Genomic DNA, 15,669 nt, shown 5'->3' with positions numbered 1-15,669 from the left:
TGTTCCAAAGAGTTTCCATGGTGGATGCTAGAAATCTATGGTACCTTTGAGCCCTCCCACTTTGTTGAACTAGTTGGCAGTGTTTCTTTTGAAGTGGGGGAGAGCCAATCCAGGATGCTGGATGAAGGAACTGTCCCTTAGGGATAGTCCTAACCTCTGCACCCTGTCCTCCTCTGGATCAGGGTAGTCTACCCGAGGCATTTGGATTCCTCAACTCTGGCGGGTCTCTCCTGCTCTCCAGCCCACAGTCCCAGACCGTGTTAATTCCTAGATTTCTGCTTATCTCCCAGTGCTGTCCACACCCTCTCATAGAGGCAGTTTTTGTGTTTGCACGTGTTTCACCTATCCCTCAGCAAGGACACCCATGGGTAATTACCTCCCCCTTTTTTCCCTTAAACCTACCCTGAGCTAGCTTCTGCAAGACATCAATCAGTGCTCCTCTCACAACAAACCCTCTAAGTTCTCTGTACCATCTGTACCCCTACTTTTTTCCTTAGGGATCCCTTCTTTCCCCCAGCATCACTGTCACTGTGCTCAGAGACCGAGATACCCAGTTCAGGAGAGGCTGAGGCAGACACAGAGGGAAACAGACAGAGTGATGAGTGGTGGGATCACAGTATTTGAAACCTTTCCACCTCCCCCAGTCCCCCACTCCAGCCCCACTACCAATATTAGTAGCCTGCAAATCTAAGTAATAGGCAGTAACTGATCTTGTTCCTTCACTTCCCTAAACAATGTTACGTCAATGGAACAGACTTACCCTCCTCTACTAATCCCAGATGCCTCCTTTCTCCAATCTAACATTGTGTTCCTCCAAACTGCAATCCTGAATTTGCTTAGAACTTTTGAAAAAATTGTTTTTCAATTAACCAAAGTGTATTTTCTCCCCGCCCAACCTCTCTTTAGCCATTACCAGGAAAAAAAAATAAAACATCCTTGTAACAAATACTAATAGTCAAACAAACTGAATTCCTGGGTTGGCCCTACCCCAAAGTACAGATAGGTCTCATGCTAGATTTTAGCTTTAATCACAAAAAAAACCATGAGATCATAGAACTGAAGATTCTGAATGGGACCTATAAGGCATCATCTAGTGAAGCTTTTCATTTTATTTATTTTTGGGTTTTGTTTTGACCCCAAATATTCCTATCTAGCCTAGGCTGGAAGTCCAGTGGTCACTCAGTTTTTACCACTGGCATAGAAGCTTTAACTTCTGAAATGGGAGGGGTTGCCTCTAATTAGCCTGGTGGTCCTTTCCTCTGAGGGTTCACCATATTGCAGCTTAGAACTAGAACTCAAGTGGTCCACCAGTTTCATCCTCCCCAGCAGTAGGAGCCATGGGTATATGATACCGTGCCCAATTTCCAGGTCCTTGCTACTACTAAAGATACTACAAAAAGTGCCACTATGAATATTTTAGTTTATATGTGACCTTTTCTTCTGCTGTTGGGAAAGAATCCGCTAAACAACAAAGGGAGACACACCATGTGCCAGACGAATCAAACCACTGCCACCACCTTGACCACCATCTCTCTTTATATCCAGATGGGGATAGCGCCTGTGTCCTTGAACTCAAGACACATTGGAAATACCAATGTCTCTAGTTCAGTGTCCTTAGACATCATGGAAAAGCAACTCCTGTGGAGATGAAGCCTGGTCACAGCTACTAAGGACCTAGAAAAGAAGTTCTCTTTACCAAACTCCTTGGCACTGTCAAATAATTCAGTATCAGAAACTGATATGATCTTGTCAATGACATTAAAGCAGAGGGCTTGCCCTTTACTTTGCTGCTGCAGCCCAAGGACCATTCAGCCACTAAAGAGATTTTCCTAAAACTCAAGTGTGATCTTGTCACTGCCCTACTCAATAAACTCCAGTGGTCTCAGATTGCCTCCAGGAGCAAATACAAAAATGTCCCTTTTGGCATTCAAAGCCCTTTATAACTTCATCCCTTCCTGTCTTTCCAGGATCTTATACCTTAGTTCATAGGTGTGAAACTTTTAGGTCCTTGGATTTGTTGTTTTGGCTGAGTCTAAGTTTTACAGAACATTCCTTCTCCTTTTATTAAGGAAATTTATTCTGTGAGATTTGGATTCAGTCAGAGGGCTGCACTTGAGGGATCTAGAAGGCCACATGTAGCCTCAAGGCCCCAGATTCCTCACCGCTACCTTAGTCCCTGACACATACTCTTTGATCCAGTGATACAGGCAGACTGTTTCAAAAATAAGACATTCCATCTTTCAGCTCTGGGCATTTTCTCCAGCTGTCCTTCATGTCTGAAATGGTTCCCTTCCTCTACCGTGCTTACTGATCTCCCTGGTTTCCTTTAAGTCCCAACTAAAATCCTACCTCTAAGAAGCCTTCCCCAACCCCTCTTAATTCTATTGCCTTCTCTCTGTTCATTATTTCCCATTTGTCCTGTATGTACTTTATTTTGTATGTATTTGCTTGCATGTCTCCCCTCTTAGATTATACACTCCTTGAGGACAGGGACTGACTTTCACTTCTTTTGTATCCCCAGTGCTTAGCACAGTACCTGGAACATAGTAGGCTCTTAATAAATGTTTATTGAATTAAATTGCATTTAAGAGCATGGAATTTTTTCCATCTGATTTGCAGCTGAAAGCTACCCTATATATCGTCTCCTCCATTAGATATGAACCTCTTGAGAGCAGGAACTTTCTCGCTTTTTTTATGTGTATTCTCAGTGCACATAGTAAACCCTTAAAAAATACTTCATTCATTCCTTCCTTGACCTCCTTGTGGGTACAGGTTTAACAGTGAGATCTCAAAGGGGTATGAACATTTTAGTTAATTTTTTTTTTCTTTTTGCTTAATTCCAAATTGCGTGCCAGCATGACAATCTCCTCAATTTACAGAGGAGATTTTTGGTGGAGTACAAGCTCAATACATCATCTATGGGAGGTGATATCCATCCAAAAAGCTTATACAACCTTAGACTGCATAGAGAGACATTGTATATAGAAAATACCTTGTTTGCCTTGGTCAGATCACATCTAGAATATTAGGTTCATGGCTGAACACTATGTTTTAAGAAAGATGAGATGGAGAGCATCCAGAGGAGTGTGATCTGGATGGTGGGGGACCTGGAGATCATTCCATATGATGATGATCAGTTCAAGAAATTGAGGGTGGCATTCATTTTAATTCTTCTATGCAACATGACTAAGGTGAAAAAGTATTTAATAGGAATGTATATGTGTAGAACCTATATGCCATCTCAGAGAGGGAGGGGGAAGGAGGGGGAAGGAGGGGGAAAATCTAAGTTATATGGAAATGATTGTAGAACACTGAAAACAAATAAAATAATAATAAAAAAAAGAAATTGTGGCTGGTCTGGAAAAGAGATACCTATCTTCATATACTTGACATGTCTTAGGGAAGAAGGATTAGATTCATACAGCTTGACTGCAGAAGACAGAACTAGGAAAACCAGGTATAAAATTAAAAGATTCTGATTTTAGCTCTCTTAAGAAAACACTTCCAAACAAATTTTAGTTATTCAAAAATGGAATGAAATATCCCCTTCCTGGATATCTCCAAGTGGACAACTTGTCAAGAATAAAGTATTTGTATAGTCTTTATATAGCTCAGATGGACCAGTTCATGTCAAAAAGGAAGTAGTTATCCCTTCTATATCTGAGAATCTGTAACTCTGTGACAGAGGCCCAGGATGATGAATGACATCTCTAAAGTCACACAAATGGTAACTGCCAGAACCTGAACTAAAATAAACCCAAGACTCTGATTCCAAATCCAGCTTTCTTTGTATATCGCAAATGTCCCAAGGTATAATCAATGGAGGCAGGGACATCTAGGCTTCAGTAACTGCTCTTAGGTGCTTATAATTTTTCTTTTGTATTATATGTTCTATTTTAAATTATAGTCATCTGTAAATGGACCCAATCCCCTGACTAAACTTTGAAAGCTCTCTGAGAACTGGTACAGCCTGGGAAAGCAAGTTGGGGGCAGATTATGGAAAGCCTTGATTGACAAACTGAAGACTTTGATCTTCACAGAGTCACAGAATTTAAGAGCTGGAAGGGACCTCATAGTCCAGTCCATGTCTGAAAAAGAATTCCATCTACACCAACCTCCAAAAGTGGTCATCTAGTCTCTGCTTAAAGATGTCCAATGAAAGTAATCCCTTTAGTTCTTGAGGCAACCCGTATTCTACCTCTGGATCGCTCAGATTGTCAAGAAAATATTCCTCACTGGAAGAGATAGAGGATCTGTGTCAGTAAAGGGAACTCCTGGTGTGGGAGATAATATAGATTTAACCTATGATTTAATGGATAAATCCAGTGCAGTTTCAGGGCCTTAGTACCCAACTAATAGGTGTCAGAGGTGAAATTAGAACTCATTTCTTTCAAGACTAGCATTCTATCCACTATTCTATTTTCTTTCCCAGTCTTTTACATCCAGTCTAAATTTTCTTCCTCATAACTTTCAGCCATTATACTTATTTCTGCCATCTGAGGTCATCAGAAAATGTCAAATTCCTTTTCTACATGACAGCCCTTCAAATAAACTCCATGAAAGTAGGAACTATTTTTTCACTTTTATATTTGTATCTCCAGTGCCAAGTCCAATGCCTGGTACCTAGTAGATGTTTAATAAATATTTTTTTATTCAGTTAGTTATTTACCTATTACGTCTCCCTTACATTTTCTCTTCTCCAACCTAAATATTCCTCATTTCCTTGTACCAATCTTCCTATGGCATAATTTAGAGGACTTTCACCATCTTAGTAGCCTTCCTCTGGACTCTTTCCAGATTATTATTCCTAAAATGTGGGATCCCAAATTGAACAGAAGATTCCAGATGTGGTCAGACCAGGGTAGAGTAAAGTAGGATTGTAACTTCTTTAGTCCTAGATGCTGTGTGTCTCTTAGTATAGCCCAAGATCACATGAGCTTTCAGAGTTTCTCTATTATGGTGCTGATTCCTGTGCCATCTCAGGTTTGATAAAACCTCATGGTCTTTATCAGAGAAACTACTACTAGCCCCCATCTGGCACTTGTGATAATGATTTTTTTGTACCAGAGTAGAAGATATTACATTTATCCCTATTAAATTTTATCTTCTTAGATTTAGGCACCATTCTAGCCTATCAAAAATCTTTTGGAATCCTGATTCTCTCATCCAGTGTGTTAGCTATTACTACTTAATTTATACCATTTGCAAATTCAATAAGGCATCCATGTTATCCAAGTCTCCATCTAAGTCATTGATAAAAAAAAAAAACCTAAACCACCCCAACCAAAACAGATTCTTGGGACATTTCCGCTAGAGATAAGGTAGCATCAATTAGGTTCAACCAGCATTTACTGATTTGTTGATAACTACTCTTTGGGTCTAGTCATTCAACCAGTCTGGAATCTGCCCAACTACACTATGATCTAACCCATATTTGTAAGTTTTGTTCAACTGGAACAATTTAAGTGATTTTATCAAGTCCTTTGTTAAAATTTAAGTGGATATCTACAGAATTTCCCTGCTCTGCAAGGCTACCAGACTTGTCTTCCTGTTTTAGGGTCTATTTCTGCAGCACATTTCATCTTTGTGGGGAATTTAGAAGATTTTGGAAGTTCTCACAGGGAAATAGTTGTAAAATACCAGGAAGTGATGACACCCATATGTTGGCTCCCAGGTCATTGGTTTCCTTTTCCTCCTTCTGGTCCTGAGAAAATTCCTTTTTCACCATGCAGAGCCTAATGCTACTGTAGTAATTGGGCTGAGATTTGGGGATTCTCACTTTGAACTATGGCAGCCATAACTTGCTACATCCCATCTTCTGGTGAGAGAGCCAAGTATGCAACCTTCCACACCCAGCAGCATGTCAAGTCCTGGAGTAGCACCTGAGAGGGAGGAAGATCATGAGACACTCCATGGAAGTGAAATAGCTAGACCTGGCTGTGCCTGAAAATCCCATTGGCTGGTGAGATGGAAGTCAATGGAGATGTTGGAGGCTGTTTCCTCACATGTCTGCACAGCTTCCCTTTCTCAAAGTCCTCCCATCTCCACAAGTTCCTTTTTCCACTCAGTGTTTTCTTTGTCAATAAGTAATCAAGTCCCCTTATGTATACACAGTTCACAGAACCTTTTAGCACCCTCACAGGACTGTCCTTCAGTGCACCATCTACAAGTCAAGTCAAAAAGCATTTATGATGTACCTTCTATGTGATACATTATGGAGATACAAAGAAAAACATTCCTACCCTCATGGAACTTACAATCTAATGATGGGGGAGAAGTGGGGGGGAACTTGAAAACAACTATGTACAGATGGGGGGAAGACAATGGAGTTAAAGGACTTAAAGGAAGCTGAGGAGGCCTGGAGTGGTTCTTGTTAGGTGCTCTTAAAATTTTAGGCCAGGAGCCTTTCATTCCTATATTTTCAGATGTGGTTGAGAAATTCAAATCCAGTTTTCATATGCCAACTTGTTAACCTATTGTTTACATCCAAGATCTTTTGGGAGTGCTTGGCTTTGACAGGCAGCAGGAATGAAAATGCCACCTGCATTCCTAAAGTCTTCAGTTTCAAGCCCAAGATTTTTGAACCTAAGCTGCAAGCTATGATAGCCATTACTTACAAGAGTAGCAGGATGGGAGTGGTGTTTTAGGGACGTTTAGTATTCAAGACTGATTGGAAGGAAGAAGAGTGATCAGGTAAGGAGGCTTGTTGTAATGTCCTGGTTTTGAAGAATCCAGAAAATTCAATACATTTTAATAAGCACTTCTTGCAAGACACTGTACAAGTCACTGGGGATACAAAGGTGAAAAACAGCGCAGATCCTACCTTCACGTCATAGATAGAATAAATGTACATTTCAGCTTGAGAGTGAGGGAAAATTTCATGAACTTGGAATAGTGTTGGCAACGAGAAGGGGAAGGAAGGAATAGATATTGAACACATTAAAAAATATATCAATAGGATTTGAAGACTGACTTTGGGATAAAAGAGAAATGCCATTGATATAGACACGGAGAAGTGAGGAGGGGGAATGGACTTAGGAGAAAGATGAATTTATTTTTGGACATGTTAAGCTGGAAGTGACAGAGGGACATCTGAATGGAGATATTCAGCTGGCATTTTGAGAATCAGGTCTAGAGTGCAGAAGACAGTCTTGGAATGGAACTAAATATATAAAAGACCATGAAGTCCCCTATTTGCAAGTTTTAAACTGGAATTAGCCTGGGACTTAAGAAGGAAGATCTGTCATAGTCCAAAGGATGAGCAGTAGAATTTCAAGAAGGAGAAAAAAGCTCTCCTTCCATTCACTTTCTTCCTGACTCTCTCAAGGTATATTCTTTATTTCATAGACTCTCTTGTTTGACTCTTTATGCCAGATCTCTGATTTTCTCTGCCTAGATCTTAGTTTTTTTCCTCCCTGTCTCTCACAGTCTTTTTCTCTTTTTTTCCATCTATATCAGTTTCTATTTATTTTGTCCTTCTATATTACTGCTTTCTCATTCTGAGTATTTCTGCAGTTCGTTCTTTTTTTTAAAAAAAAAAGTTAATATTTTATTTCCACCCAATTACATGTAAAAACAATTTTTAACATTCATTTTTAAAATTTGGAATTCTCCCTCTCCCCCTCCCCCTGCGAAGGCAAACAATATGATACAGGTTATATACATGTGTTTTCACTTTTTTCTTAGCCTGAGAATGATTTTTCCACTTCAACACCCTTTCCCCTGTCTTCCCTCTTCCCTCCAATATTTTAGCCAGGGCCCTATGAAGTGCTTTTATACTAATGTGCATTCACCAAAAAGCTCAGAAGGGGTAGACATAAATTGGTAGTTGAGGCTCTGACATCCCCAAGTGGGATCCCCTTCCCCCTGACCTCATTCACATCTTCCATGGATCTCCATGTCCCAGGGTATCTGGGAGGGGCGGGGAAAGAAGGGGAGCGGAGAGATGATGATGAAGCTGTTGGTGAAGATACTGATAACAATCCTAATATTCTGAACAGAACAGCCTTACCCACCCCCCCACAAGCCTGAAGGGGCGTGGCTTCCCCGTATTTGCATATGCATGAAGCTAGCCTGACCATAGCCTAGGAGGTGGAGCCTCTGGGGGTGGGAAAGGGGCGGACCTCCCCCTCTGCCCCCCCCACAAGCTGTCTAGTATATAGAGCAGCAACCGCAGCCCCCGTTCCCGCACTGCTGAGAAGCTGAGCCTTCACCCTGCGCCCCCCGCCCCAAGTCCTTGGCTGCTTCTCGCACAGCTGCGCCCTCCTTCCCAGTCCCCCTCCAGCCGCCGCATTCAGCTGCCGCCACCTTTGCCTGCTTCTTCCTTCCACCCGGGGCTCTGTGCGTCGTCGCCCCTGTTGCCTTTGCCTTCAGCAGCTCTAACTCAAGATTTCGGGGACCCCCTCCTTCACGCCTCTTCTTCGCACTCCAGCTCTCCTTACATCCTCGTCGGATCGCTTGTTTCATACCCACTGTTGCTTCTCTGGGCTTCTTTTTTGGGGGAGTCATCGCTGCAGTCCCCCCTTTGGGCTTTTGCTCCACTCCGCGTTGACTGCACCCCCTTTTTTGTTGCCTTTAGTTCTGTGGCTAGCGCTTTTCTTCTCCATCTCCGCTGTAGCCTCTGGTGCTCCCGCTCCCTTCATAGGACATCGCACCCAAGAATCCAAGGCAAAGCCTCGGGCCAGACGGACAGGCTCGGCTCCCTGGGGGTCTTCCTAGCCCATTGCGCATCAGCTTTCCCGTAGGTCCCCCCCAATCCAGAGCTCCTGCTAGCGCCCCGCCTCCCTGCCTCTAGTCCCCCTTCTCCAGGCCTGCCTAGCCCCCAGCCCCAGAGATGGTCAATGAAAAGGAGAAGAAGACCGGTGGACAGGTGTTGGAGGAATGGAAAGAGTTCGTGTGGAACCCGCGGACTCACGAGTTCATGGGCCGTACCGGGAGCAGCTGGGGTACGAGATGGGGGACAGGGGGTCTGGGTCTCTGAAGGCAAAACAAACGAGGGAGGGGTGAACCGGATGCCTGGGTCCCTGAGGACAGCAGAGTCTGGAAGAGACAAGAAAAATCATCTCCCTTCCTGGCCCAGTGGGAAGGAGATTGGGTTGGGGGTTGCAGAGAGGTCCCTGATTATGCTCGCCAATGTGCTGCCCGCTCGGGACCCTGACATCCAGTTCTTTCCCCTTTGGGGCTCTGGGCTTTGGGAGCTGTATTCATTGGGTCTAATCTTCCCCGCTGCTGCGGAGGTGGAGAAAGTAGGTCACGGCTGCCTTCCCACCCCCCATGGAGCCCCCACAAGCTGGGGTCCTCAGCGTTCACTTGTTCTCTTTTTTTCTCTCACTGGATTTCTTCTGAAATGTTTTTCTCTTTCCTTTCTAACCCCGTCTCCCCTCAATCTCACTTATTTTTACCCATCATATATGAAGGAACCCACCACCAAACCATATCTATTTTTGGATTGAGCCCCACTCCATAATTCCTAAGTATTCATGAGTGGGCAGGTCCTGGATCACATGCTGGTTCCCCTGGGGTCCAGAGAGTTCGTTGTCAGGGTTTGGTGGTGCAGATGATCTACCTCTACAATTTGTTGTTCTAGCCCAGATTATTTTAGACATCTAATGTGGACAGGAGGTGCTGGAAAGTAGGGGGTTAGGGCTGGAGTTGAATTGCCTGTGATTCAGAAGTCTGACATTTGAGCCTTTTGAAGTGGCAGTGGTCATCACGTTTGGATTGTGGGATTTGGCTGCTTGTGTTGAAGTGTGTGTGAGGTTGTGGTGGGAGGTACAGTCATTGAGTGGTGGGATATAAACATCACTCAGCTGGTGTGAGTTTGAGGAACTGTAGCAGTATCAAGTTGTATCACTTTCCTTGGCCTTAGGCTTTCCTGCTGTATGACTTGAAATCATTTTGTGAGAGCAGTTTGGGATCTAGACCTCCTCAAATCTATTGATCAAAGAAATGAGTAGAGAAGGTCATGGTGCCTCCTCAAAGTTGGGTGATTATGAGATTGTTTGACTCAGAATAAGACTGTGGAATTTAAGTAGGTTTGGAAGGGTAAGAGTTGTTACATTTGTGTAGTTATCAATAGAATTGATTGTAGTTTCGGGAGGTTTAGGAGAGGCTCACATTCTGTGAGGCTGTTTTGTAGTTTGGAACTAGTTTAACAAAAATAACCAGTAATACTGTGGCACCATCAATCACTGAGTGCCTAAGCACTAGTTACCTTATTCCTTTGGGTACATGTGAAATTGTTCATTCCAAGGTGTGACTGAGGACTGAGGAGGAGCAGGAGGAGTGTAACTGGTGTAGAGTATATTTTTGTGGTATGTGTACATGTATTGAGGAAATTGTGTGAGGCTGTTGACTCTGAGCATTTTTTTACAGTTGTGGCCTGGAGTGGTAGTTCTAGAAAAGTTGCAGGATGGGTTTGTAGGTCTGGGATGTGTTCTTACACAAACCTGTTCGTGCCATTCTCAGAATTATACATGGATCTGTTGTGCCTTTTTTAAGGGAAGGCTTTCTGGGGTTTTAGTTCTGAGGTTTGTGCTCTAGCAAGATGGCCGTGTCTTTTCCAAAGGGTTGTGGTAGCAGCAAAGTGAAATTTCCAGCAACAAGTATTTTTTCAGGCTTTACGATGTGCCAGGAGCTGGGTCCATCGGTCTTATGGGTTCTTTTGTATTGTGCTGGTTTGATGTGTGTTCATAGGGCTCTCTGGTTGTCCACCATAACCTTATATGTAATAAATGAGCTTGAGCTTCATGTTTGGAAGCTGGTGGGTTGTGTGTGGGGGTGATTTTGTTGATGATCTGTAAGCCAGCAGGGAAGGAGGAAGAGCAGAGCTGAGTACAGCAGGGAGTCAGGGGCTGGGGCCAGATGCTTATGTCTTGGGTGACCTTTGAGGTCTCTTCCAACATCAGTCTTTTAACCCTTGCTTCTCCTTTACAGCCTTCATCCTTCTCTTCTACCTCGTCTTCTATGGGTTTTTAACTGCTTTGTTCACCCTTACCATGTGGGTCATGCTGCAGACTGTCTCAGACCACATTCCCACATACCAGGACCAGCTTGCAACACCCGGTAAGCAAATTTTTCCTTTCTCACCCCATCGCTGACCTACCCACTTGACCACCCTTCCCAGGAACTCCTTGCAGGCAACTTCCATGTAAAGGGATGGAGCATGATCGTACTCATTAACAGTTCCTTCTGAAGTCTGGCCCACTCGATGGGAAATTGTGTGTACTACGGAAGGTTATATAGTGCTAGAGTAGTCACAGTCCCATGGACTGACCTCCCTCAGCCCTCACTGGAACTTGGATTTCCCTTAGCTAAGCTTAGCTTGGATTTCCTCTTGATTCTTTTGCCTGTTTCTCATGTTCCCTGCACCCCTCATTCCTCCTTTAGGCCTGATGATTCGTCCCAAGACAGAGAACCTTGAGGTTTTGGTCAACCTTAGTGACACCCAGAGCTGGAACCAGCATGTGCAAATACTTGATAAATTCTTGGAGCGTGAGTAGGGGGTTTGGATACTCAAGTTCCTGAGGGAAGGGACAAAGTTATCTTCATGAATTGGGATGGACAGAATGCTGGGAAGACAGACATCTGGTCCACAGCTTTCTTTACTCCTACAGCCTACAATGACTCAATCCAGGCCCAGAAGAATGATGTCTGCCGCCCGGGGCACTATTATGAACAACCTGACAATGGGGTTCTCAACTACCCCAAGCGGGCTTGTCAGTTCAACAGGACACAGCTGGGTGACTGTTCAGGGCTTAGTGACCCTACCCACTATGGCTACAGTACTGGCCAGCCCTGCGTCTTCATCAAGATGAACCGGGTACTACAGGCAGTTGGGTTCCCTAGAAGAAAGATTCGGGACTTGGGTGGTGGTGGGATGGGATTGAACCACAACTCTCAGCATTCTCTAGAACAGTTAGCTCCTCTGCCAACTCCTTTGCCCAGGAACTAATGGAAATTGGTTTTTTTGGTTTCTTGGTTCCCCAAAGGAAAATAGGGGCTTTAGGGAAGGGTGTGTGTGTGTGTGTGTGTGTGTGTGTGTGTGTGTGTGTGTGTGTGTGTGTGTGTGTGTGTGTGTGTGTGTGTGTGTTTATGTATATGTATGTGTGTGTATATGTAGGTGGATGTGGAAGATAAGCTAGGGGATAGCTGACATTACCTCTCCCTGCTCTTTCCAGGTCATCAACTTCTATGCAGGAGCCAATCAGAGCATGAATGTTACCTGTGCAGGGAAGGTGAGATTGAGTAACTTCCAAGTTGTCCCTGCCTTTATTATGGTTCCTCTCATTCATTTTTCTCTCTTTTTCTTTCTCTCAGAAGCCCCGAAACTACAGGGACAAGGGGGTAAGAGAAGCTAGTGGCTAGACTGAAGGAGAGTCTTAGATCCTTCTCAGGTTGGCCTGGACCCTAAGGTCCTTCCACACTTGCTTAGTCTTTAGGATAGCTCCTGGAACCTTAGAAGCTTACTATTGAGTAGAGAAACCCCCCTTCTAAAGCCTAAGTTTATTAATATCAGTCATTTTTCTTCTTCCGCTTCATTCTCCATTGCTTTTTCTACCCCCACCAGCTTTCTCAGTTTCCTTTAGCAACCAAGTAGATAATGGATGCCTATTCTCTATCCATACCCATTTACTTAAGGGCTGCTCCCCAACACCCCCTTACATTTGCTTGTTACCCTCTCACATCTATATTCTTTTTTGGCTCTGCTCCAGAATGGCTTCTCTGAGGAAGGGGTAAGACCTCAAGGAGTTGTGGGTGGGGAGGGTAGAAAGTTACAAACCCATGCCCACTGCAATGGAAGCCACTTCAATCTTTCTTGATACATGATCTCCCAATCTGTTGAAAGAGAATCTAGGTTCCCTAACTTAATGCTTCTGATAGGGGAGACAGGATAAGATACAGTGCATAGACATAAAGAGAAAGAAGAGCACATTCCAACAAAAAGTTCTGAGACAGAGCTTACCTCAGCTGATGGAATTTGCATTTTTCTAATCAATAGTGACTTAAGAGCATTTTTTCATGTGACTACTGATAGCTTTAATTTTTTTTCTTTTGAAAATTTCCTGAGGCAGAGATTTATTTTGCTGGTGGAAAAGACACTGAGTCCCCTGTGGGTTGCTTGAATCTTTCATCTCTAATGATACCATCTCCTGTGATTTATTCTTCAGCGGAATGAGGATGCCAAAAATCTTGGTGACTTTGCCATGTTTCCTGCCAATGGCAACATTGACCTGATGTATTTTCCCTACTATGGCAAGAAGTTCCATGTAAGTCCAGTGGGGGTTGGAGTAGGGTCTGGGGTCCCCCCTTCAAGGGCAAGGGTGGTTGCTTAGTTTTCCTGAAGGGAACTAATCTGTCTTGGGATTGGGGAGAACCCCAAAAGCAAGGGTTGAAGTTAGATGTTGTGGTTCCTTCACCTACTTCTCTATACACCTCCACAGGTGAATTATACACAGCCTCTGGTGGCTGTGAAGTTCATGAATGTGACCCCCAACGTGGAAGTAAATGTTGAGTGCCGAATTAATGCAGTCAACATTGCCACTAATGATGAGCGTGACAAGTTTGCTGGCCGAGTAGCCTTCAAACTCCGAATAATAAAAAAGACCTGAGTCTACTCACTGCACCGCTCCCCCTCCCTCTCCCTGTCCCCCAGGGCTTTATGGAATGTGCTTTCTGGATGCCTCCTTCCCTGCCTGAAGTCCTTTCCCAGCCCCTCCCCAACCCCTTCCTTGCCCCAAAGGTATTTTTTACAACAGAGCTCTAATTCCATCCACACGCTTTCTCAACTCCCATCCCTCTTGGGTGGTAGCCATTTTGATTCCCTGGAATACCTTCTGCCACTGTTGGGTATGCGAGAGGTTTAGAGCAGGGAGGCCATCTTTCACCCCTCTACTGACAAGCTTGTTTCCAATGCCATCCAGGTACTTGTATGACTACTGGTGAAATGCTACAATGACCCTTACTTTCCTCCTTTTTCTTATTTCTGTGGACTCAACAAATGCTCCCTCTTCTGTTTTTATGGTTTCCCCGGTAGTGGTGGTAAGAGTGTCCTGTCAGTGAGAGTCACTCTTCTGATTACAAACCCATCTCCCCTTCCCTTTCACCATCTATCTTAGTGATTTGGGGATAAGATATTTGGGAATCTGTCTGTCTTGGGCTCTCCTTTCTCTCGAACTTAATGATCTTGCCCTTCCCCCACATGTTCTCACCAAAATCTCTTTAGGTGGCCATTTTTGAGTTGAAGATCCGTTTTCCATATTCTACATCTTACTGAATTCAGCCTTTAAATTGCCATTTCTAGGTCCCTATCCCCTTCTCCATAAGGTCTGAGCTGAAAAATAGGCTCCCCTTCCTTGGGCTCTAAAGGGGGGTATTTAAGAACAGAGATGCCATTTTGTTGACCGAAAATTCAGACTCTGTTCTTATCTCATTCCTTTCTGATACTTTCCTTAACCTGATGTCTGCTGTTTCAGAAGACATTGGGACATATATTGGTCAATTTTATCTTTGCATAATTTCCTTATAACATTTCCCTAGAACATTCCCCCACCTCCACTCCAGCTCCATTTTCCAGTGCTGTGAGTGGCCATCTTGACTTGGTTTTTCCCCAGTGGCCACCTTCGAAACCTCACCTGGCCATGGAAATATTCCACCTTGTTTCCCTGTGCCCCTCTAAATCTGTATTTTCTTAGTATTTTCATTGGCTAATTACTAGAGCTCCCTTTCCAATTAACATCAACCTGATAACATTAACCTGAAAGTTTTAAGTCCCTCCTTGAAAATGGCTCCCTTTTCTCTAAACCCCCTCTGCCTTTTTAGCCCTGTAATTCCCATACATGTTTTAAAGAGGCCCCTGTTCAGAAGTATTTTTTTTAATCACAGAAATGTTTTAATACTTCCCTTCCTCTTTTCTACCCCAAATCCCTATTAATGCTGCACTCTCCTCTTCCTTGGATCTGTCCCTTTTCTCTTGAAATCAGGCAAGGCCTGGGTTCAAATCCTGCCTTTGATACTTACTACCTGTGTGACCATGAGCAAATTTCTTAATTTTTTGAGCCTCAGTTTCCTCATCTGTAAAATGGGGATAATACCTGTAGTACCTAACTCACAGGGTTGTGAGGTTAAAATGAGATAATATATGTAAAACATGTTTCAAAACATAACTAGATATATAAATGTCAGCTCTTATTCTATCTCACCCACTTCTATTCCCTTACCTCAGACCCCCAGAGGTCTCTTATTTAATGCCTGTGTCAGATCTACTGTAAAAGATAAAAGTACAATACAATGAGAGATTATATACATATATACATATACATATATATATATATCACACCCAACTTGTGTCTTGTATTTTTTTTTTTTTGTGGTTTTAAGGGAGAATTGGGGAGTATGGGGAGTAGATGAAGTAAGGCCAATTATTTATTCAGGGCCAGATTATCTAGGCCACTGGTTCCTGACTTCCTGCCTTGTGGCACATTTCCTATTCCTTAGCCTCTCTAACTTGCCCTTTGCAGAGTCCCTCAGTTGAGTAGAATTAATGGAATAATCTATTGCCTACCATTTATACTGGAACTTGAAAGTATACATTTCATTAAACCCATTCAAAAAGAAGGGTAGACAATCTAATCATGTTCCCGGACCCCTGAAACTTAATGTTTTATCCGG

The 15,669-nt window shown here is 43.4% G+C and overlaps 1 protein-coding gene across 1 annotated transcript; it reads left to right on the top strand.

Annotated features, from left to right (window-relative positions):
- The first annotated feature begins 8,184 nt into the window (after nt 1-8,184).
- Nucleotides 8,185-15,341, top strand: ATP1B2 (ATPase Na+/K+ transporting subunit beta 2). Its single transcript, XM_072641174.1, has 7 exons — nt 8,185-8,945; nt 10,936-11,064; nt 11,389-11,493; nt 11,616-11,821; nt 12,180-12,236; nt 13,170-13,268; nt 13,443-15,341. The coding sequence occupies exons 1-7, from the start codon at nt 8,834-8,836 to the stop codon at nt 13,608-13,610; spliced, it is 876 nt and encodes a 291-aa protein (XP_072497275.1). The 5' UTR covers nt 8,185-8,833; the 3' UTR covers nt 13,611-15,341.
- The last annotated feature ends 328 nt before the right edge of the window (nt 15,342-15,669 follow it).

The sequence above is a fragment of the Notamacropus eugenii genome, chromosome 2 (assembly GCF_028372415.1).
Source record: "Notamacropus eugenii isolate mMacEug1 chromosome 2, mMacEug1.pri_v2, whole genome shotgun sequence".
Lineage (NCBI taxonomy): Eukaryota > Metazoa > Chordata > Mammalia > Diprotodontia > Macropodidae > Notamacropus > Notamacropus eugenii.
Note: the sequence above shows the minus strand (reverse complement) of the source record. Positions and strands in the feature narration are given on the sequence as shown.

Bases quoted from the DNA above. Each gene is read 5' to 3' on its own strand.
- ATP1B2 (XM_072641174.1), top strand. From the start codon at position 8,834: ATGGTCAATGAAAAGGAGAAGAAGACCGGTGGACAGGTGTTGGAGGAA. The intron at 11,065-11,388 runs GTAAGCAAATTT...TTCCTCCTTTAG, and splicing joins GGACCAGCTTGCAACACCCG to GCCTGATGATTCGTCCCAAG. The intron at 13,269-13,442 runs GTAAGTCCAGTG...ACACCTCCACAG, and splicing joins ACTATGGCAAGAAGTTCCAT to GTGAATTATACACAGCCTCT.